Source organism: Rhinoderma darwinii, chromosome 5 (assembly GCF_050947455.1).
Source record: "Rhinoderma darwinii isolate aRhiDar2 chromosome 5, aRhiDar2.hap1, whole genome shotgun sequence".
NCBI lineage: Eukaryota > Metazoa > Chordata > Amphibia > Anura > Rhinodermatidae > Rhinoderma > Rhinoderma darwinii.
In genome coordinates this window covers 215,162,451-215,182,102 of record NC_134691.1, presented here as the reverse complement: position 1 = coordinate 215,182,102, position 19,652 = coordinate 215,162,451, and the positions used below count along the sequence as shown (strand labels likewise).

Here is a 19,652-nt window from a genome sequence, read left to right as displayed (position 1 = left end):
GTTAAAATATATGCTCCTGTCATTCCGTTGACGACAGATGTGCAGGAAGAGGACACCAGAATCAGACATAGATCCAAGTAAGATCTGGATAAGAAGTATCTGTCAGCATCTTTTCTCTTTTATTGAATAGACATGCACACCCTTTCGACCTGAGTTTGGCAGCCAAACAAGTGTTCACCCAACAGAGATCTTAAATATATGGCTGGCATTGAAGTTTAAGTGTCGATTCCACCCAAAAAAAATCTCAACAAATTTACAATACATTGTTAATAAATAGGATTTTTACCAAATCTCATTCACACGTAGTGGATTTTCTTTGCTGTGGATTTGAGGGCATACTGCAAATGTTAATAACATGCCTATCATTTCGCGGATATACCGCAATGCAAAGGATAAAATGCGTGGCAAATCCACTGCAAAATCTGCGTGTGGGTGTGTGTGTATATATACAGTATGTGTGTGTGTATATATATATATATATATATACAAAAGAGAGAACAGCAGCACTCACAGAATAAATATGAGTCGGGTGCCAGCAAAAAACGTCCCGATCCTCGGACGTGATGTCAGATATAGAAAAAAGAGAAACTTTGCGGCACTCCAAGTTGAAAAAATGGTGGTTTATTCAATCCAAATATAACAGCAACGTTTCAATCCTACATTAGGATCTTTCTCAAGCCTGTATATATATATATATATATATATATATATATATATATATATATATATATAGTTAGGTCCAGAATTATTTATTTAATTATATGTTTTGGCATTTTAGCTGTTTACCAAGACATATTAAATCTACAGTTATATAATCAATATGGGCTTAAAGTGCTGACTCTCCGCTTTAATTTGAGCTGCCTCTTTTTCAAGGGACCCAAAAGCTAATGGGCTGCATGGGCTATTCCCTCGTTAATCCATCATCAATTAAGCAGGTTAAAGATCTGGAGTTGATTCCAGGTGTGGCATTTGCATTTGGAAGCTGTTGCAGTGAACCCAAAACAGGAGGTCAAAAGAGCTGTCAATGCAAGTGAAACAGACCATCATTAGGCTGAAAAAAATGAAGAAGTGGCCAAATCAACAGTTTGGTACCTTCTTGAAAAAAAAGAGTGCACAGGTGATCTCGTGAACTCCAAAAGGCCTGGACGGCCACGGAAGACAACAGTGGTGGATGATCACAGAATCCTTTCCATGGTGAAGAAAAACCCCTTCACAACTTCTACCCAAGTGAAGAACGGTTTCCTGTAGGTAGGTGTATCAATATCTAAGTTTACCATAAAGAGAAGACTTCAAGAGAGCAAATACAAAGGGTTCACCACAAGGTGCAAACCATTAATCAGCCTTAATAATAGGCCAGATTAGACTTTGCTAAACAACATTTAAAGAAGCCAGCCCAGTTCTGGAACAGCATTCTATGGACAGATGAAACTAAGATCAACCTGTACCAGAATGATGGGAGGAAAAAAGTATGGAGAAGGCTTGGAACGGCTCATGATTCAAAGCACAACACATCCTCTGTAAAACATGGTGGAGGCAGTGTGATGGCATGGGCATGCATGGCTGCCAAAGGCACTGGGTCACTAGTGTTTATTGATGATGTGACGGAAAACAGAAGCAGCCGCATGAATTCTGAAGTGTTCAGGGATATACTTTCTGCTCAGATTCAACCAAAGGCAGCAAGGTTGATTGGATGTCGCTTCACAATACAATGGACAATGACCCAAAACATACTGCGAAAGCAACCCAGGAGTTTTTTAAGGCAAAGAAGTGGAATATTCAGCAATGGCCAAATCAATCACCAGATCTCAACCCGATCGAGCACGCATTTCACTTGCTTAACCCCTTAATGACCAGGCCATTTTGCGCGTTCATGACCAAGGATTATTTTTTGTTTTTTCACGGTCGCATTCCATGAGTCGTAACTTTTTTTAAATTCCGTCAACATAGCCGTATAAGGGCTTTTTTTTTGCGGGACGAGATGTAGTTTGTAATTGCACCATTTTTAGATGCTTATAATATATCGATTAACTTTTATTAACTTTATTTTAGGAGAGAATTGAAAATAAGCAGCTATTCCAGCATTGATTTTCACTTTATAAATTTACACCGTTTACTATGCAGCGTAAATAACAAGTTAACTTTATTCTATGGGTCGGCACGATTAAGGGGATACCAAATACGTAAACTTTTTATATGTTTTCCTACGTTTGCACAATAAAAACCCTTTTAGAAAAAAATTACTTGTTTTTGCATCGCCGCATTCCAAGAGCCGTAACTTTTTGATTTTTCCGTCATATTGGCTTGATTTTTGTGAGCTAAGGTGTAGTTTTCATTAGTACTATTTTGGGGCACATAGACTTATAGATTAACTGTTATTTAATTTTTTATGGGGGGAATGGGAGAAAAGAGAGAATTTTGCCGTTGTTTTTTTTGGACGCCGTTCATCCGGAGGTTTAATTAATGTGTTCATTTTATTGTTCAAGTCGTTACGATCGCGGGGATACCATATATGTGCATGTGTTATTTGTTTTAACACTTTTACAAAATAAAACTACTTTTTGGCCTAAAAGGCATTTGCTGAAGGCAGACCTGGGGGTCTTTGTTAGGCCCCCGGCTGCCATGGAAATTCGACGGCGACCCGCGATTTCATGGCAGGGGCGCCGATGGGGTGACAGAGGGAGCTCCCCCCTCTGTCAAACACATTAGATGTCGCTATTGACAGCGGCATTTAATGGGTTAAACTGTCATTATCAGAGCGCGCTTCGATTCCGGCAGTTGCGGCAGGAGCCAGGCTGTGTATAACAGCTGCGCTCCTGCCGCTGATCGCGTATGTACACTGTCAGTACCCGTGCGATCACAGGACGGATATATCCGTCGTCCTGTGCGAACTAGTAGCTGCAGAGGACCGATATATCCGTCCTTCGGCGTTAAGAGGTTAAGACAAAACTTAAGGCAGAAAGACCCACAAACAAGCAACAAGTGAAGACAGCTGCAGTAAAGGCCGGGCAAAGCATCACAAAGGAGGAAACCCAGCGTTTGGTGATGTCCATGGGTTCCAGACTTCAGGCAGTCATTGCCTGCAAAGGATTCTCTACAAAGTATTAAAAAAAATCATTTTATTTATGGTCATGATAATTTGTCCAATTACTTTTGAGCCCCTGAAATGAGGCTGTGTAGAAAAATGGTTGCTATTCGTAAACGCTTCACAGGATATTTTTTGTTCAACCCCTTGAATTAAACCTGAAAGTCTACACTTCAATTGCATCTCAGTTGTTTCATTTCAAATCCAATGTGGGGACATGCAGAGCCCAAATATAACCTATCCTGTCCTGCGTTACATAGACAACCCATTGATTTGAATGGGCACTATGTATTGCTTAATTTCCAATGTGTAGCTCTGCAGGGAAATTAAACACTTCGGGTATGTGCACACGATAAATACAATTACGCTTGAAATTGTGGAGCTGTTTTCAGTAGAAAACAGATCCTGAATTTCAGACGTAATTGCATGTACTCTCGTTTTGCGGGGCGTCTTTTACGGACGTAATTTGGAGCTGTTCTTCATTGGAGTCCATGAAAAACAGCTCCAATTACGTCCCAAGAAGTGTCCGGCACTCTTTTTGACAAGGCTGTAATTTTACGCGCCGTCTTTTGACAGTGACGCGTAAAATGACAGGTCGTCGGCACAGTACATCTTAAAGCCCAATGAAAGTAATGGGCAGATGTTTGCCAACGTATTGGAGCCGGTTTTTCAGACGTAATTCGAGGCGTAAAACGCCTCCATTACGTCTGAAAATAGGTCGTGTGAACCCAGCCTTACTGCCAGGTTTCCTTACTTTAGAAATTTTTCAAAGCGTAGAACCCATTTAGAGACAGTCCTTTTTCATAATTCTTGTTTTTATGGTAAAATTATATCTGTTGGAATATAAATTAAAATGTGTGTATGAGTTGTCTATGTAATATATGTTGGAGAGATTCCTGGTCTTAGTACTTTCTTGTTATTAAGCAAAGGTACAGTGTGGCTGAAACATAATTTTGCTTTTATCATTTAAGGAAGCGACAAACCTCAGGGGCAGCTATGAATATTCTTTACCCAAAAAAGTTTACTTCCAGAATTCAGTCATATTTGTAAACCTGTGAACATCGACTTCCGGCGCTGGCGATGCAGGACGCGAGTGACTGAGCTCCCGCTCCCATCCAGCCTGTTTGATCGCAACAGTCGCTTCGGCGACGACAATCAGCGGTGAAGCCGCCAGCACTGCACACGGAAACATACCCGGTGGTGCCTGTATGGACAGGTACCTCCTCAGAAGCGCGCAGAAGCCAGCCATGGAAGATTCAGCCACGGCCGTGGTAAAGGGAGGTAAGATGGCGGCGCTTCCCGCCACTGCGACCCTGCTATACACACAGGAAGATGAGCTGCAACACCATCAGTCCCAGCTTTCAAGCCCGGCAGAACACATAATGTCCTCTCATCTTGCAGCCATTGACTATGTAGCCCTGGCCCGTGAAGTAGCCAAACAGATAGCGCCAGAGCTGCAAAAGGCGCTGGAAAAAACGGTGCAAGATTCCCTAAACCGCGTGCAGGCGGAGCTGGCACAAGTCACTACCAGAGCTGATGAGTTAGAACAGCGTATGACGCTGCTGGAGGATGAAAATGAGCGTCTGCAATCCAAACTGAAAGGGGTGCTGTCTGTTACTACGCAGTTGGGGGACAAGGTGGAGGATCTGGAGAACCGCTCCAGGAGGAGCAACCTGCGACTGGTGGGGCTGAAGGAAGCGGTGATATCTTCTGATTTACAGCGACTATGTGAGAGGACATTGCCAGCAGCTTTAGGTCTTCCCCGTCCATGCCAGGTGGAGAGGGCGCACAGAGTGGGGCCGGACCCCAGAAACCTCCCAGCAACAGATGACCACAGTTCGCTTCGTCCCAGACAAGTAATCTTTAAGCTGTTGGATTACAATGACAAGGTGGCACTCATGAAAGCTTTCCGCAGCAGATCGCGTCCTTTGGAAATAATGGGCATGAAAGTGCTACTTTTTGAGGATTTCTCTGCGGAGGTTGCAAAACGAAGGCGGGCCTTCAACAAGATCTGCACCGCGCTGTTCCAAGCGAAAATACGCTTTAACCTGCAGTACCCGGCCATCTTACGGGTGTTTCAAGAGAACGGGCGGAACAAGGTTTTCACCACGCCACAGGAAGCGGAGGACGCACTTACAGAGCTTTGCAGGCACAGACCCCAGCAAGAAGAGGAGCGTCACAGTCCAGCATACAGTCCAAATCGCAAGTCAAGAGAAGCCAAACGGAACCGACAAAATATGGAGCGAACCTGGGCAGAAGCTTTAATGCCCACACCAGGAAGATCCCGGGGGGGGTCGAGCCGGAAATGGAGGGGACTCTCCGAAGCCACAGAGGCGAACGCGGGACCGCACCCGATCTACGTCTCCTGATTGACGGACGAAGTTCTTTTCAGCACCATTTTATTTAAGCTGATGTGATGATGATTTTGTGGACGTTGTAGACCAATTGCAGATTCCGACCGGCTACAGATAAGTTTGCAGATAATTTGAAAGTTTTGAGGGCGATATTTGGCGGTCTTATACGGCACTCTGTACCGGTCAACAGCTGACCTAATGTTATAATGTTACAATGTTGAAATGTATGCATTTTTTATATTTCCCTGCATTCTCGCTACAGGAGATTAGTGAGGGAGTTAGATTGAGATTTTTCCCTGTGGGCGGGATCGACCGGGAATGATACAATGCCTCCCCTACGCAAGGGATTAGTTATATCTGCCACAGATGGCATACTGGGAGAAGTTGCGGTAGGAGATCTGGGAAAAGGAGGCAGGGAAACCTAGAGGCGAAACAAGATTTATGTGGTTATGTGAGGATATAATCCAAACGGACTCTAGGTTGTTAAACCGACGGTATGAGAATGTATAAATGTGTGCACAGGCGACAAAGGGGTAATGAGGTGGTAAGGGCAGGTGCTGCTTCCTCCTTGCCGTAGGTGATTTTATGGTGTTGTTAGATAAGGGCCGGATGGCCTTGACATGGAGTTTGGTTCTGGTTTATAAGCTGGGTTTTGGTTATGTTATTAATGTTTATACATGGCTCTTGGAAAAAGGCGGATCTGACTCCCCGAAAATATCACGACTTTTAGGCATTTTAGCTCATCTTATGCACGGCCCAATAACATGAAAATAGTCTCTTGGAATGTTAAAGGGCTGAGATCCCCACAGAAACGGACCAAACTTTTGCGACACATGAAACGATTGCACCCAGATGTGGCCCTATTACAGGAAACTCACCTTACCGAGCCAGAGTTTAAGTATTTGCAAAAATTCTGGGTGGGTCAGGTTTTTGGCTCGTCGGCAAGGGAGGGTAAGGCGGGAGTTATAATTTTGATACATAAAAATTTTGCGTTTACGCTGGTGTCCCAGGAACGGGATGACGAGGGCCGTTGGATCCATCTAGTGATGGAGCATGCAGGGGAAACTATCAGTATTCATAATGTGTATGGCCCAAATACGATTTAACACAGGGTTTTTTGGTCATTTGGAAACCCAACTCCAGCAGGATCGCACTAGGTTTTTGATTCTGGGGGGAGACCTTAACACTGTGAGGTCTTCAAGGGAAGATAGGAGTGCAGGGACTAGTTTGCAGAGAAATAGAGATAGGATCTTGCCCGAATTTTTAAGACACACGGCCCTAATAGATGCGTGGAGGAGTCTACACCCAGATGCGCGGGAATATACACATTTCTCCCATGTTCATCAGTCATGGTCGCGTATTGATTACTTGCTAGTTAATGACGCATTATCGCGACGATTACGTGAAGCGGCGATTGAAGATCTAGTTATTTCGGACCATGCCCCGGTTACCATTACCTTGGCCGACACAGTAGCTAGAGGAACGGATTTTATCTGGAGGTTTCCCGCCTTTCTGGCAAAGGATGAGGGCTTTATACAGAAGCTTAAGGAGTGGTGGATGGAACTTGATGGGGATAATGTATCGCATCGTTCGGAACCGTCATTGTATTGGCGTACAGCCAAAGTTGTAATAAGGGGGAAAGTTATGCAATTTATGTCTAATCTTAAACGCAAAACGACCGAAGGATACAAGGCAGCGAGCCACAGATTACGGTGTGCATACACAGCATTTCTACATTCTCCATCACCGCCATTGGGGGAGAAATGGAGGGAAGCCAAGCGACAGTTTGATCAGTGGTTAGACAAAAGAGAGAGTATTTACCGGTCCCAATTTGATGCCGATCTAATGCGTTTCGGCAATAAAGCGGGCAAATTATTAGCGCGATTAGCGAAGGGGAGGTATGCACCGTCACACATTTCAGCACTTAACGAATCTAATGGAACTTCTACCTCAGACCCCAAAAAAATCAACACCATATTAAGTAAATACTACCAAGCCCTTTACTCAGAAACACCCATAGATCTCCAAAAAGGGAGGGAATTTCTGGAGAAGGTGAAGCTGCCAGGGCTCACTCAGGAGCAGAACGGTCACTTGAGCGCAGAGATTACATTAGAGGAAGTTTGGAGCGCCATTAAGACCTTATCTAACGGAAAGGCCCCGGGTCCAGATGGATTCACAGGAGAGTTTTTTAAATCTCTGAGAGAAGAAATCAGCCCTACCTTGGTGGCATACTATAATATTTTACTAAGGACGGGTGCTTTACCAGCAGAGGCCAAAGTAGCGCATATAAAGGTGTTACCCAAGAAGGGGAAGAATCCTCTTGACCCGGGGTCGTACCGTCCCATTTCACTGATAGACCAAGATCAGAAATTGCTCACAAAAATTTTGGACAATCGGCTGGCTATGTATCTACCCACACTGGTGGGAAAATCCCAAGTAGGATTTGTAAAGGGCAGGGCAGCAGTGACGAATCTACGCAAAGTGTTGACGGTGCTAGAAACAGTCAGGCACGATCCCCAGCCAGGTACCAGGCCGGCACTATTAGCGTTAGACGCAGAGAAAGCCTTTGATAACATACAATGGGAATGGCTGGGGATGGTGCTGGACAAAATGAACGTTCAGGGAGACTTCCGGGTCTTCCTGAAGGGTGTCTACAATAACACGCAGGCACGTGTTCACTCCTCAGGGTTCCTGTCGGATCCCTTCCAATTACATAAAGGAACACGACAGGGTTGTTCCCTGTCGCCCCTGTTATTCAATCTCGCATTGGAACCTATGGCTAGATTTCTGGAGGAATCGGATATGTTCAGAGGCATTCAAGTAGGGTCTCAGGCAGTGAAGTTAGCCCTGTTCGCTGATGACGTTATACTTTTTATGTCAAATCCTCAAGAACATTTAAGGACGGTTTTTCAATTTTTGCAGGAATTTGGGCAATGCTCGGGATATAAAGTCAACCTAGCTAAAAGCGAACTGCTGGAGTTGGGCAGGCCATTGCCTAAGACCTTTTGGCAATCCTTGGGGTGTGGGATATCCCCAGTTGAACATTGCATTACTTATCTGGGTATCAGAATAGGGAGGGTGCCGGACACCCTGTATGGCCTAAATTATCCCCCGTTAATTAAAAAAATACAAGCAGAACTCACTAGATGGGGCCAATTGCCGTTGTCCCTCCTGGGAAGGTGCCACCTGATTAAGATGGTTAGCTTCCCCAGATTGCTATACCCTTTTCACACAATCCCTCTCTTATTGAAGCATGTGCATGTCTCTAAACGGACGGCCTCATTCACTAAATTTATATGGGCAGGAAAAAGGCCTCGCATCGCACTTACCAAGCTCATGATGGGCAAACAAGAAGGGGGTGTGAACTTTCCGAATGTCAGGGGTTATAACGTGGCCTGTCTTTTTCGTCATGTAGTAGATTGGCTTCACGAAACGAGCAATTATTCCAACTTGGATCTGGAGGGGGAGTATGCCTCACCCTGGAACCTGAAAGCTTTGTTACATTGTAGAGTTGCTTCTCTCCCGTGCCGTCTCAAAACCTCCATTGTATTGAGAGATACAGTCCTAGCTTGGAAAGTGGTACGTAAGCAGTTTGGGTTACCTCACCTGGTATCGAAATATATGCCGTTGAGCGGACACCCGGAATTTTTACCGGGAGTAGGCAAGGGGGACGGATTTGCCTCATGGGGGATGGTAGGCATTGACAACGCAGGTGATCTTATGCACATAGAGGAAAGGAGGTGGTTAACTGGGGAGGAAATTACCACTAAACTCGGACCCATAGAAGGTAGGGTCAATTTTTTACAAATACTTCAGGTACGAGCATTTTGCACCTCCAGGCTCAGGGATTTGAGTAAGGAAGCTACCTCGCACACTCTAGATGAGGTCATAGGTCCAACAACTGGGCGGGAGACCATTTCAGGGTTGTATAGAGCACTGAGAGATGGTTTTGTTCGTCCGCAATCAAGGGTTAGTTTCAAAAGCTGGGAACGGTGGACCCAAGATCCAGGTATAGGAGAGATCATACTGAGGGGTTGGGAGACGGTACGGAAGAGTGTTATAAATGAGAGCTGGAGGGAAACCTATTTTAAGTTGATGCATTCAGCTATATATGGCTTTAATATTCTGCCTTCACAATCCTTCCCTGACCGCATTACGTGCTGTCCCAAATGCAATACACCTCTGACGAATTTATGGCATGGAGTGTGGGGGTGTGTACATACGAAAAGATTTTGGGGGATGGTACAAAAATATATTAAGGATCATTGGAAAGCGAACCTCCCACTGACGCCTCAAGCGCTACTATTCCATCAGGCGCGGCCGCCAGAGGAAGAGGGTGCTCGAGGAATGAGATCCCCTCCAGTGCTGGTGCACACGATTTTACTGGTAGCCTTGAGATGCCTGCTGAGTAAATGGTTGGAGGCAGACACGCCGAGGTTAGAACTGATTGTATCACGGCTGAAACCGTTATTAGTTCTTGAGAGGGTGGAGGTGGAAAGGCGGAAGGAAACAGGAACCAAGAAGCTATTTGATAAGTGGCAAATATTCATAGAATCGCAATGTACAGCAGCCGAAATAGCGGAAATTGTTAAGCCTTTCCAGCACACAAAGTGGTACTGCACACAGCTCTTGGCAGGCACTTTAGGGGGGTTGCAACTTTGAACTAGTTGGGGGATAAATGATAAGTAGATACTCATTGATGACCTAAGTCGTGTCGGGGTTGGGGGAAGTCATGTTTTCGGTTCATATGAAGATCGACATTTATGACATGTTTATATGTTATGTTATGTTGAACACTCAGGATGTAACTTTTATGTGAAATGTTTGTAAGAAAATGTGAAAATTGACAATAAAAAGGATATTTAAAAAAAAAAAACCTGTGAACATCTCCAATATCAAATATTTGGCAGAGAAAGGCAATGTTTAAAGAGGATCTGTCAGCTCTCCGGACATGTCTGTTTTATTAAATATTTGTATTCCCCATAATATAACCATCCTGTTCAATCGCAGCCAAGGGAATACCCAGTTGTCCAATTATTCATACATTTCCTGGAGGAATAACAGAGGAACGGCACCTTTCCGGGTTCTAAGAAAAGGTGCTCCAGAATTGTTATTTTATGAGGAATACAAGTATTTACTAAAGCAGACATTTCTGGTTAGCTGACAGGTCCTCTTTAAGCGCTGTCATTGTCATAATGTGATCAGCTGGATTTGAAGGTTTTTTTTCCCAGCATTTTTTGGGGTTTTTTACATTAAATTTCCTGTAACAACCAAAAGATTTAAAACGATGAAAGGCTCTGTTTATATTTTATTCGAGCCTTTAGTGGAAGGCTTCCATATAGCAAACAGTGGCATACGTCACCCATTATTTGAAAAAAATTATACTGCGCCATTTAGTTTTTTACTGTATCCCTCTTTATAGAAAAGCATAGTCTACTACACTATTTTGTGCTTAAAATTGTTCAGGGTTTAGACAGCTCCCAGCAAAAAATACATTGAATGTAGTTCACAAATGGTATGTGAACAGAGCCTAACAGTGACTTCAATGGATTGTAGCCAGTTACTTAAAGGACCTAGGTTGTAATTGTATTAGTTTTAATTTAAACAATTTATTTAGTGTAATTTTCACTAATTCATGGGGTCTCTCTGTAAATCTGGTATATACTGCTTCTTTTTCAAATCAGCCTCTTGAATCCTATATGTCATAATTCTTCTTTACATATCCTTGTGAGGACTTAAAATACTTACAATTTTACAATCCTAAACTAAGATTGCTAAAAATGAAGAGACATGGGGGTCCAGTGCGCGCATCCTATCATATCTTGGGGGGGGGGGGAGAACCCGTTGGTAGGACTGGAAGCGCACAGCTATAAACGGATGGCGAGTACCAGACCCACTCTGCTTCTCATACACAAGGTGTGGTGGCAGTGCAAGCAATTGCTGGGGATAGGAGAGTGCACTAAATATACACCGCTCTGGAGGAATGCTTATCTGGGGGAATTGGGTAAATTGGAACGCATGCAGGGGTGGGAGCAGCAAGGCATAATACGATTGAGTCAGTTGTACGAGGGAGGCATACTCAAATCCTTTCAGCAAATAAGGGAGGAGTTTCAGCTGGACTCCCGCATGTTCTATCAGTACCTGCAGATTCGGCACGCTGTGCAGACACAAGCGGTCAGTGTAGACATGACAATGCATGCCGCGGGGGTGTTGGAGCATATTGCAAAAGCAGTAACGTCAAAAGGATTAATTTCATTGGTTTATCGCAGGTTATTGGTGGAACATCTGGGGGATCCTATGGCACCAGTGAAAGCTGTATGGGAGAGGGATGTGGGTCCTATTACAACGGGCCACTGGGAGGCGGTATTGGCAGCAACATGTACTTTGTCCATTAATGTAGCACAACGAAGATCGCAGTTGTTTCTGATACATAGGGTGTATAGGACCCCGTGGGTGCTGAAACAAATGGGATTAAGAGCAGATGCCAAGTGCCCTAGGTGCCCGGAGGAAAAAGCAGACATCCTTCATATGTTCTGGACATGCGGGAGGTTGGGGATTCTGTGGACGGAAATATTGGAGCTAGTGGGGAGAGTGTTTGAGGTACAGATTCCATGGGATCCTGTGGTAATGCTGCTAGGGTATGTTGGAGATTTGGAGGGGGATAGGATGTCAGGGTTGGCAATCGCTAAAATATTATATCAAGTTAGGAAAGGAATAGCAAAGCACTGGCTGGATGCGGAGCCACCCTCAAAACAAGAAATCATAGGGGCACTTAACTCACAGGTTCTGATGGAATATAGGATATACTCCAAGAGGGGGTCCAAGGTCAAGTTTGAAAAACAATGGGCTAGGTGGATTGATCAATCTGGGTATGCTTCGGCGGAGCTAATGACACTAAGGTCACACGTTCAGGTATAGGGCTACTGACGGGGGGGGGGTACATACGGAGAGCAGGCGTAGGATGGGGAATGGATAAGGGGAAGAGAAGGAGAGAGGATTGGAAAAGTGGTATCGAGAAGACCGGCTGGGGGGATACAAGGGGGAGTTGGGGGGAAGGGAATGTTTGGTTGGATATAAATAATTGGGTCTGTGGAAATTTGCTTATACACTGTATGAGAAAGTACAATGACCTGTAATAATGTGAAGTTTGTTGAATAAAATTGAACTGATTAAAAAAAAAAGATTGCTAAAAATGGCTGTATACCGTCCAATATTCCAGCATTATTCATAGATTTGTGTTCAATATGAAGAAGTTATGATAACCCAAAGTGATCTGTTTTTAATAGAGGGACTAAGAGACTTAGGGTCCTATTACATGGCCCGACATGGGCCATGTAAACGAGTGCCGATCAACGAGACAGCTCGCTAATCGGCTCACGTTTGCTCCTTTCCTAAGGAACTATGTATGGGGACGAGCACTCATTACTAAAATTGCTCGTCCCCATACAATCCTGGCCATTGAGACTGACACAAATTTGGGTTTTCACAAAGTTTGCTGCTTCAGTGTTTTTATATTAGTTAGATGTTTCTATGGTATACTGAAATAGAATTATAAGCATTTCATACGTTTTTAAGCTTTTATTGGCAAATACATCAACTTTATGCAAAGACTCAATATTTACAGTGTTGACCCTTCTTTTTCTTCTGCAATTCACCCTGGCATGCTGGGTATCCACTTCTGGGCCAAATCCTGACTGATGGCAACCCATTCTTGCCTAATCAGTGCTTGGAGTTTGACAATTTCTGTGTTTTTGTTTGTCCAGCCGCTTCTTGAGGATTGATCACAGATTACATCTTTAGTACGGTTGAAAAAAGGCACATATCCATCAAGCTCAACCAGGGGATGGGAGAAAGGGGAGGGATGAAACAAAAATTCTACACATTGACATAGGAGCTGATATTTTTTCGTTCTAGGAAATTATCTAAGCCTTTTTTAAAGCAATCTACTGTTCCTGCTGTGACCAGCTCCTGCGGTAAGCCTTCTTTACTGTGGGAACTGTCAATCTGTGGAATAGCTTGTCGCCTCTAGAGATTGAACCTTTTTTTCTCCAGTCGGAGGGAGTGCCCTCTTTGTTTTTTGAGTGGGTTTTACATGGAGCATGTTTTCACTATACTTCATGTATGGGCCATTCATATATTTATATAAGTTAATCATGTCCCCCGTTATTCGTCTCTTTTCAAGGCTAAATGGGTTTAATTCTTTTAATCTTTTGTCATAACTTAGATTCTCCATGCTTCTTATGAGTTTAGATGCTCTTTGTATTTTTTCCAACTCCAGGGCATCCTTTCTATGAACTGGAGCCAAGAATTGGACTGCATATACTAGATGAGGCCTCACTATTGTTTTGTAAAGTGGTAATATTACATCCCTGTCCCGCGAGTCCATTCCTCTTTTAATAAACGACAATATCCTGCTGGCCTTAGAAGCAGCTGATTGACATTGCATGCTGTTATTTAGTTTATGATCTACAAGTACACCCAGATCCTTCTCAACAAGTGACTCTCCCAGAGTAGCTCCCTGTAATTTATTAACATCTTCCATAGACTGAACTATATTGCATAGCTTGGTGTCAACGTGCAAAAATAAAAATAGTGCTATTAATCCCATCCTCTATGTCATTAATAAATAAGTTGAATAATAATGGTCCCAGCACTGAACCCTGGGGTACACCACTTATAACCGGGGACCATTCAGAGTAGGAATCATTGAGCACAGCTCTCTGGATACGGTCCTTGAGCCAATTCTCAATCCAATTACAAACTATATTTTCTAAACCTGTAGACCTTAATTTACCCATTATGTGTCTAGGAGGGACAGTGTCAAATGCCTTTGCAAAGTCCAAAAACACTACATCCACAGCGGCCCCTCTGTCTATCCTTCTGCTCACCTCTTTATAAAAACAAGTCAGGTTAGTTTGACAGCTTCTGTCCTTAGTAAAACTGTGCCGGCTATCACTTATGATACTATTTTTGGGATTGCGATCTGGGGAGTTTCCTGGTCATGGACCCAAACGTTCAATGTTTTGTTCACCGTGCCACTTGGTTATCACTTTTGCCCTGTGACATAATGCTGCATTATGCTGGAAAAAGCATTGTTCATCACCAAGGAGGATGTTTAGATACCATTCATGGAATTGTTCTTAGGCAAAATTGTGAGTGAGTCCACTCCACTGGATTTAAAGCAACCCTGCACACGAATAGTCTCAGGATGCTTTACTGTTGGCATGACACAGGACTCATGGTAGCGCTCACCTTTTCGTCTCTGTACAATCATTCTTTCAGATGTGCCAAACTGTCTGATACTTCATCAGTGAAAATAACTTAACCCTAGTCCTCTGTAGTCCAATCCATGTACTTCCTGCAGAATGACAGTCTGTCCTTGATGTTTTTCATGGAGAGAAGTGGCTTCCTTGCTACCCTTCTTGACACCAGGCCAGCCTCAAAAAGCCTTTGCCTCACTGTTCATGCAGATGCACTGACACCTACCTGCTGCCAGTCAAATCTTTTGGCCAGGACTGTACATTTCTATCATGTCGGCAGCATGTCTCCCTGTTTACACAGGGAGATGTGCTGGCGATAACATTAATATTTTAGACCACAAAAACAATACGATCAGCCAATGAACAAACGTTTGCTCGTTCATTGTTTGATCATTGCCCGTTCACAGGGCAATGATCGGTCATTGGCTCGTGTAATATGGCCATTGCCCGATCATTGGCCCGTGTAATAGGGCCTTTACATAGACTAACTTTGTTGATGTGAACCCACCAAATTTAGTAATACAGGATATGTAGTAATAATTTTATCACCATCTTTTTTGTATGTATGTACAGTACCTTCACCCCTTTGTGTTTTTCCTGTTTTGTTGCGTTATAACCTTGAATTAAAATAGATTTTTGAAGGGAGTTGAACCATTAGATTTACACAATATTCCTACCACTTTGAAGGTGAAAATATTTTTTACTGTGACGCAGACAATAATTTAGACAAAAAACAAAGAATTTGAATGTGATTGAGTATTCACCCTCTGCAAGTCAATACTTTGTGGAGTCACCTTTTGCTGCAATTACAGATGCAAGTATTTTGAGGTATGTCTCTATTAGCTTAGCAAAACTGCTCCAACTAATTCAAGTTAAATATTTTGCATTGGTGTACAGCAGTCTTCATGCCACAAATTCTCAATTGGATTGGGGTCTGAACTTTGACTACGACATTCTAAGACATTTAATTGTTTTCCGTTAGATCACTTCAGTGTAGCTTTAGCAATATATTTAGGGTCATTGTTCTACTGAAAGGTGAACCTCCGTCCTAGTCTCAAATCTCTGACAGACTGAAACAGGTTTTCCTCAAGAATTGCCCTGTATTTACTGCCATGCATTTTTCTTTCAATCCTGACCAGTTTTCCGGTCCCTGCCAATGAAAAGCATCCCTCACCATGTTGCTGCCACTATCATGCTTCACTGTGAGAATGATGTTCTAGTGGTGATGGGAAGTATTGGGTTTGCTCCACACACCGTCTCTCCCATGGTGGCCAAAAAGTTAGATTTTTAGTCTCATCTGACCAGAACCTTCTTCCTTGTGTTTCCATAAAACCCACTCTGTGGAGAGCTTGTAATGGTCCTATGGACAAATACTTTCATCTCCGCTGTAGATCTTTGGTGCTCCTCCAGTGTTCTCATTGGTGCCTTTTTTGAATCTCTGATTAATGCCGCCCTTACCCAGTCTGTGAGTTCTAGTGGGCGGACTTCTCTTGTCAGGTTTGTAGTTGTGCCATATTCTTTTAAATTTTGTTATAATGGATTTAATAATGCTTTGTGGGATGTTCAAAGTTTAGGATTTTTTTTAAGAACCCATCCCTGCTCTATACTTCTCCACAACTTTGCCTCTGACCTGTTTGGAGAGCTCCTTGGTCGGTCTCAGTTTCTTGCTTAGTTGTGTTGCAGACTCCGGAGCCTTTCAGAACAGATGTATTTATACTGACGACATGTGACAGATCATGTGACACTGTGATTTCACACTGGGGACCTTATTCAACTGAATATGTGACTTCTGAAGTTAATTGGTTGGTTCAGACCTTTTTAAAGGGTCTCATAGCAAAGGGGGTGAATACATATGCACTCACAACTTTTCCGTTTTTAGTTAGTTTTTGGGGTTTTTTTTGTTTTTTTTTCTAACAAGATTTTTTTGTTTTTTTCAATCATTCTACGGTATCAATTTGAAACTATTTTGTCAGGTCTATTACATATATTAAAATTTAAAATCTATTTCAATTCCAGGTTTTAATGCAACAAAATAGGAAAACACCAAGCGTGGTTTGAGCACACCCTTGAATTAAGATTTCACTTCACTGCCGCTGCCAGCCTCACCTTTCTGGTGTTTTTTTTTTCTGCAATGCTTAGATCTATAGGACAAGCTCACAGTTAACCTAAAAATGATCTTGCACTAAATTTTCACCCAGTTCCATGAATGGTAAAACACTGATGTTTGTTATATACAACTATGCATAAGTGAAATTTAAACTTGCACAATGACAGTTGCCCTCTATTTCATCCTGCAGTATTCCTTAGTTTTACTTTAGTTTTGCTTTTATTTTAGGCCTCATGCGCACGACCGTAGCCATGTGCACGGCCGTGATTTTCGGGTCGGCCGGCCATGGAGTGTAGGCCGCGAGCCGCCCGCAAATCGCAGACTGTGCACATGGCCGCGGCCATTATTTTCAATTAGCCCGGACCGCAGAACACGGCCGTAATAAGGCTTGCCCGTTCTTTCCGGGCTCCAGGGCCATACACGGACCGTGGAAATCGCGGTCGTGTGCATGGCCCCATAGGAATGAATGGGGCTGCAATTCTCCCGTGGATTTTCGGGGGAATTGCGGCCGCAAAAGCACGTTCATGTGCATGGGGCCTTAGTATTTTTTGGGGGGTTTCCATATTTTGGGGATTTTTTTTTAGAATACTAAACCATTCAGTATACGATCATTATGTGTTTCATGGGTCATCAAGATTCAAAGGTTTTGCTTTTCAATAACTGTGTATTTTGGCAATATGTATTTAGCTTTACATTACTTTACATGTGTTGCCCTTTGAATTTAGACTTCATGACCGTAAGCAATAAAGGTCCCTATTAGAAAATCTCACAAACCCCTGTATTCTTTAATAACCCTACTGTTTTTCCATGAACAGCATTTATAACTGGATTGCTAAATAACATTGGGACCCATGTTGATCCGATCCTTCTGATTCACCGGATTAAAGAGGGAATGGAGATTCCCAATTTGAGGGACTCGCTTGTTAAAATCCTGCAAGACTACAACCTCCAGGTGAGTGTGGATCTTAAAAAAAAAACAAAAAACCTACTGTGCAATTGTGTAGAATCTTTTGTGGTCTTTTAAATTCTAAAATAATGTTTTCACGGCTCTCAATATTTATCAACTTGTAATTCTATAGCTATTGTTTTCCTGTTTTACCTTTTTTCTTTTCACCTGTAGTAGAATTAATTGTTTATGTTCAGATTGGAAAATGTAAAGCTTAAAGAGGCTCTGTCACCACATTATAAGAGGCCTATCTTTTACATAATGTGATCGGCGCTGTAATGTAGATTACAGCAGTGGTTTTTATTTAGAAAAACTGTCAATTTTGACGGAGTTATGACCTATTTTAGATTTATGCTAATGACTTTCTTAATGCCCAACTGGGCGTGTTTTTACTTTTTGACCAAGCGGGCGTTGTGGAGAGAAGTGTATGACGCTGACCAATCAGTGACTAATCAGCATCATACACTTCTCTCCATTCATTTACTCAGCACATAGTGATCTTGCTAGATCATGATGTGCAGTCACATACTCACAAATTAATGTTACTAAAGTGTCTTGAGAGTGAATAGACATCGCTTCCAGCCAGGACGCAATGTCTATTCACAATCCCGACACTTCCTTAACGTTTTTTGGGACTTAATGACAGCAAGCGTGATCTAGCAAGATCACTATGTGCTGAGTAAATGAATGGAGAGAAGTGTATGATGCTGATTGGTCAGCACCATACACTTCTCTCCACAACGCCCACTTGGTCAAAAAGTAAAAACACGCCCACTCGGCATTAAGAAAGTCATTAGCATAAATCTAAAATAGGTCATAACTCCGTCAAAATTGATCGTTTTTCTAAATAAAAAACACTGCTGTAATCTACATTACAGCGCCGATCACATTATGAAGAAGATAGGCCACTTATAATGTGGTGATAGAACTTCTTTAATTCCAAACCAAATAATTGAGGTTCAACTGTTAACCCAATATTCTAGCTACCCCACATGAAGTACTTTCTGGGATCTAGGAAACAGAAAATATATTAGGAGTTGTATGTATGTGCTCTTTTGTGACATTTGGGGGAGATAAGGTTTGTTTTTGTTTTTTGACCCTTCATAGTTCCTATTTTCTTAGTTGCGATCTCTCCTATCTATTTTAGATTTCCATTCATATACACTATAATTACTGTATTATCCCATATAAAGATAAACGCTTTATATGGTCCTTATTTAAGGTAAGAGGGTGGCACATTTTGCACATATTGCTTATAGTGCAGTTCCTTCTGAAATACTGGGGAAATGGGTCATTCCAGACATTGTTGTGATGAAAAACATACTTTGATTAAAAAGTTGAGTGGAAAGGAAAAAACACATAGAGAAGTGCAGCAAATTATAGGCTGCTCAGCTAAAATTATCTCAAATGCCTTGAAGTGGCAACCAAAATCTGAACATTTCTTCACGAATTTTGAGACAGATTTTGACCTGCCTGCAATTTCTTGCCGCGATTTTCGCAGCTTTTCTTTTGCAGCCTTTTTTCGCCCACTGTGATTAAAGGATGAGTGTCACGAAATTCTTTTTTTTTATATCAATTTGCTTTTAGTGTTTTATTAAAAAATGTTTTATTTATTTGTGTGTTTTACTTTTTTTTATGTTTTAACTTTTTCTAGTCTATGGGGGCTGCCATTTTTTTTTCCATCTCTGTATGTGTTGATTAATGACACATACAGACATGGAATACGGCACATACAGCCCCATAGTGAATACGAACGGGGCCCGTTCCATCCACTATGCTGTACGCCGTCTGTGTGGGAACGGCGTATGCGCCGCTCCCACACAGTCCAAATTGAAGGTCTTCGGCCGAGCGACGTCCGGCACCATTTTCTTGTGGACCGGAAGCCGCGGCCGGACAGTAAGAT

General features: G+C 42.6%; 1 protein-coding gene across 3 annotated transcripts in view; it reads left to right on the top strand.

The window, feature by feature from the left end:
• VPS41 (VPS41 subunit of HOPS complex) overlaps nt 1-19,652 on the top strand; it is a 299,363-nt gene that overhangs the window by 269,824 nt on the left and 9,887 nt on the right. For all 3 annotated transcript variants that reach the window (XM_075826930.1, XM_075826929.1, XM_075826932.1), the window contains one exon: nt 17,619-17,755. In XM_075826930.1, coding sequence (XP_075683045.1) covers nt 17,619-17,755 — 137 coding nt within the window. The remainder of the gene's footprint in view (nt 1-17,618; nt 17,756-19,652) is intronic.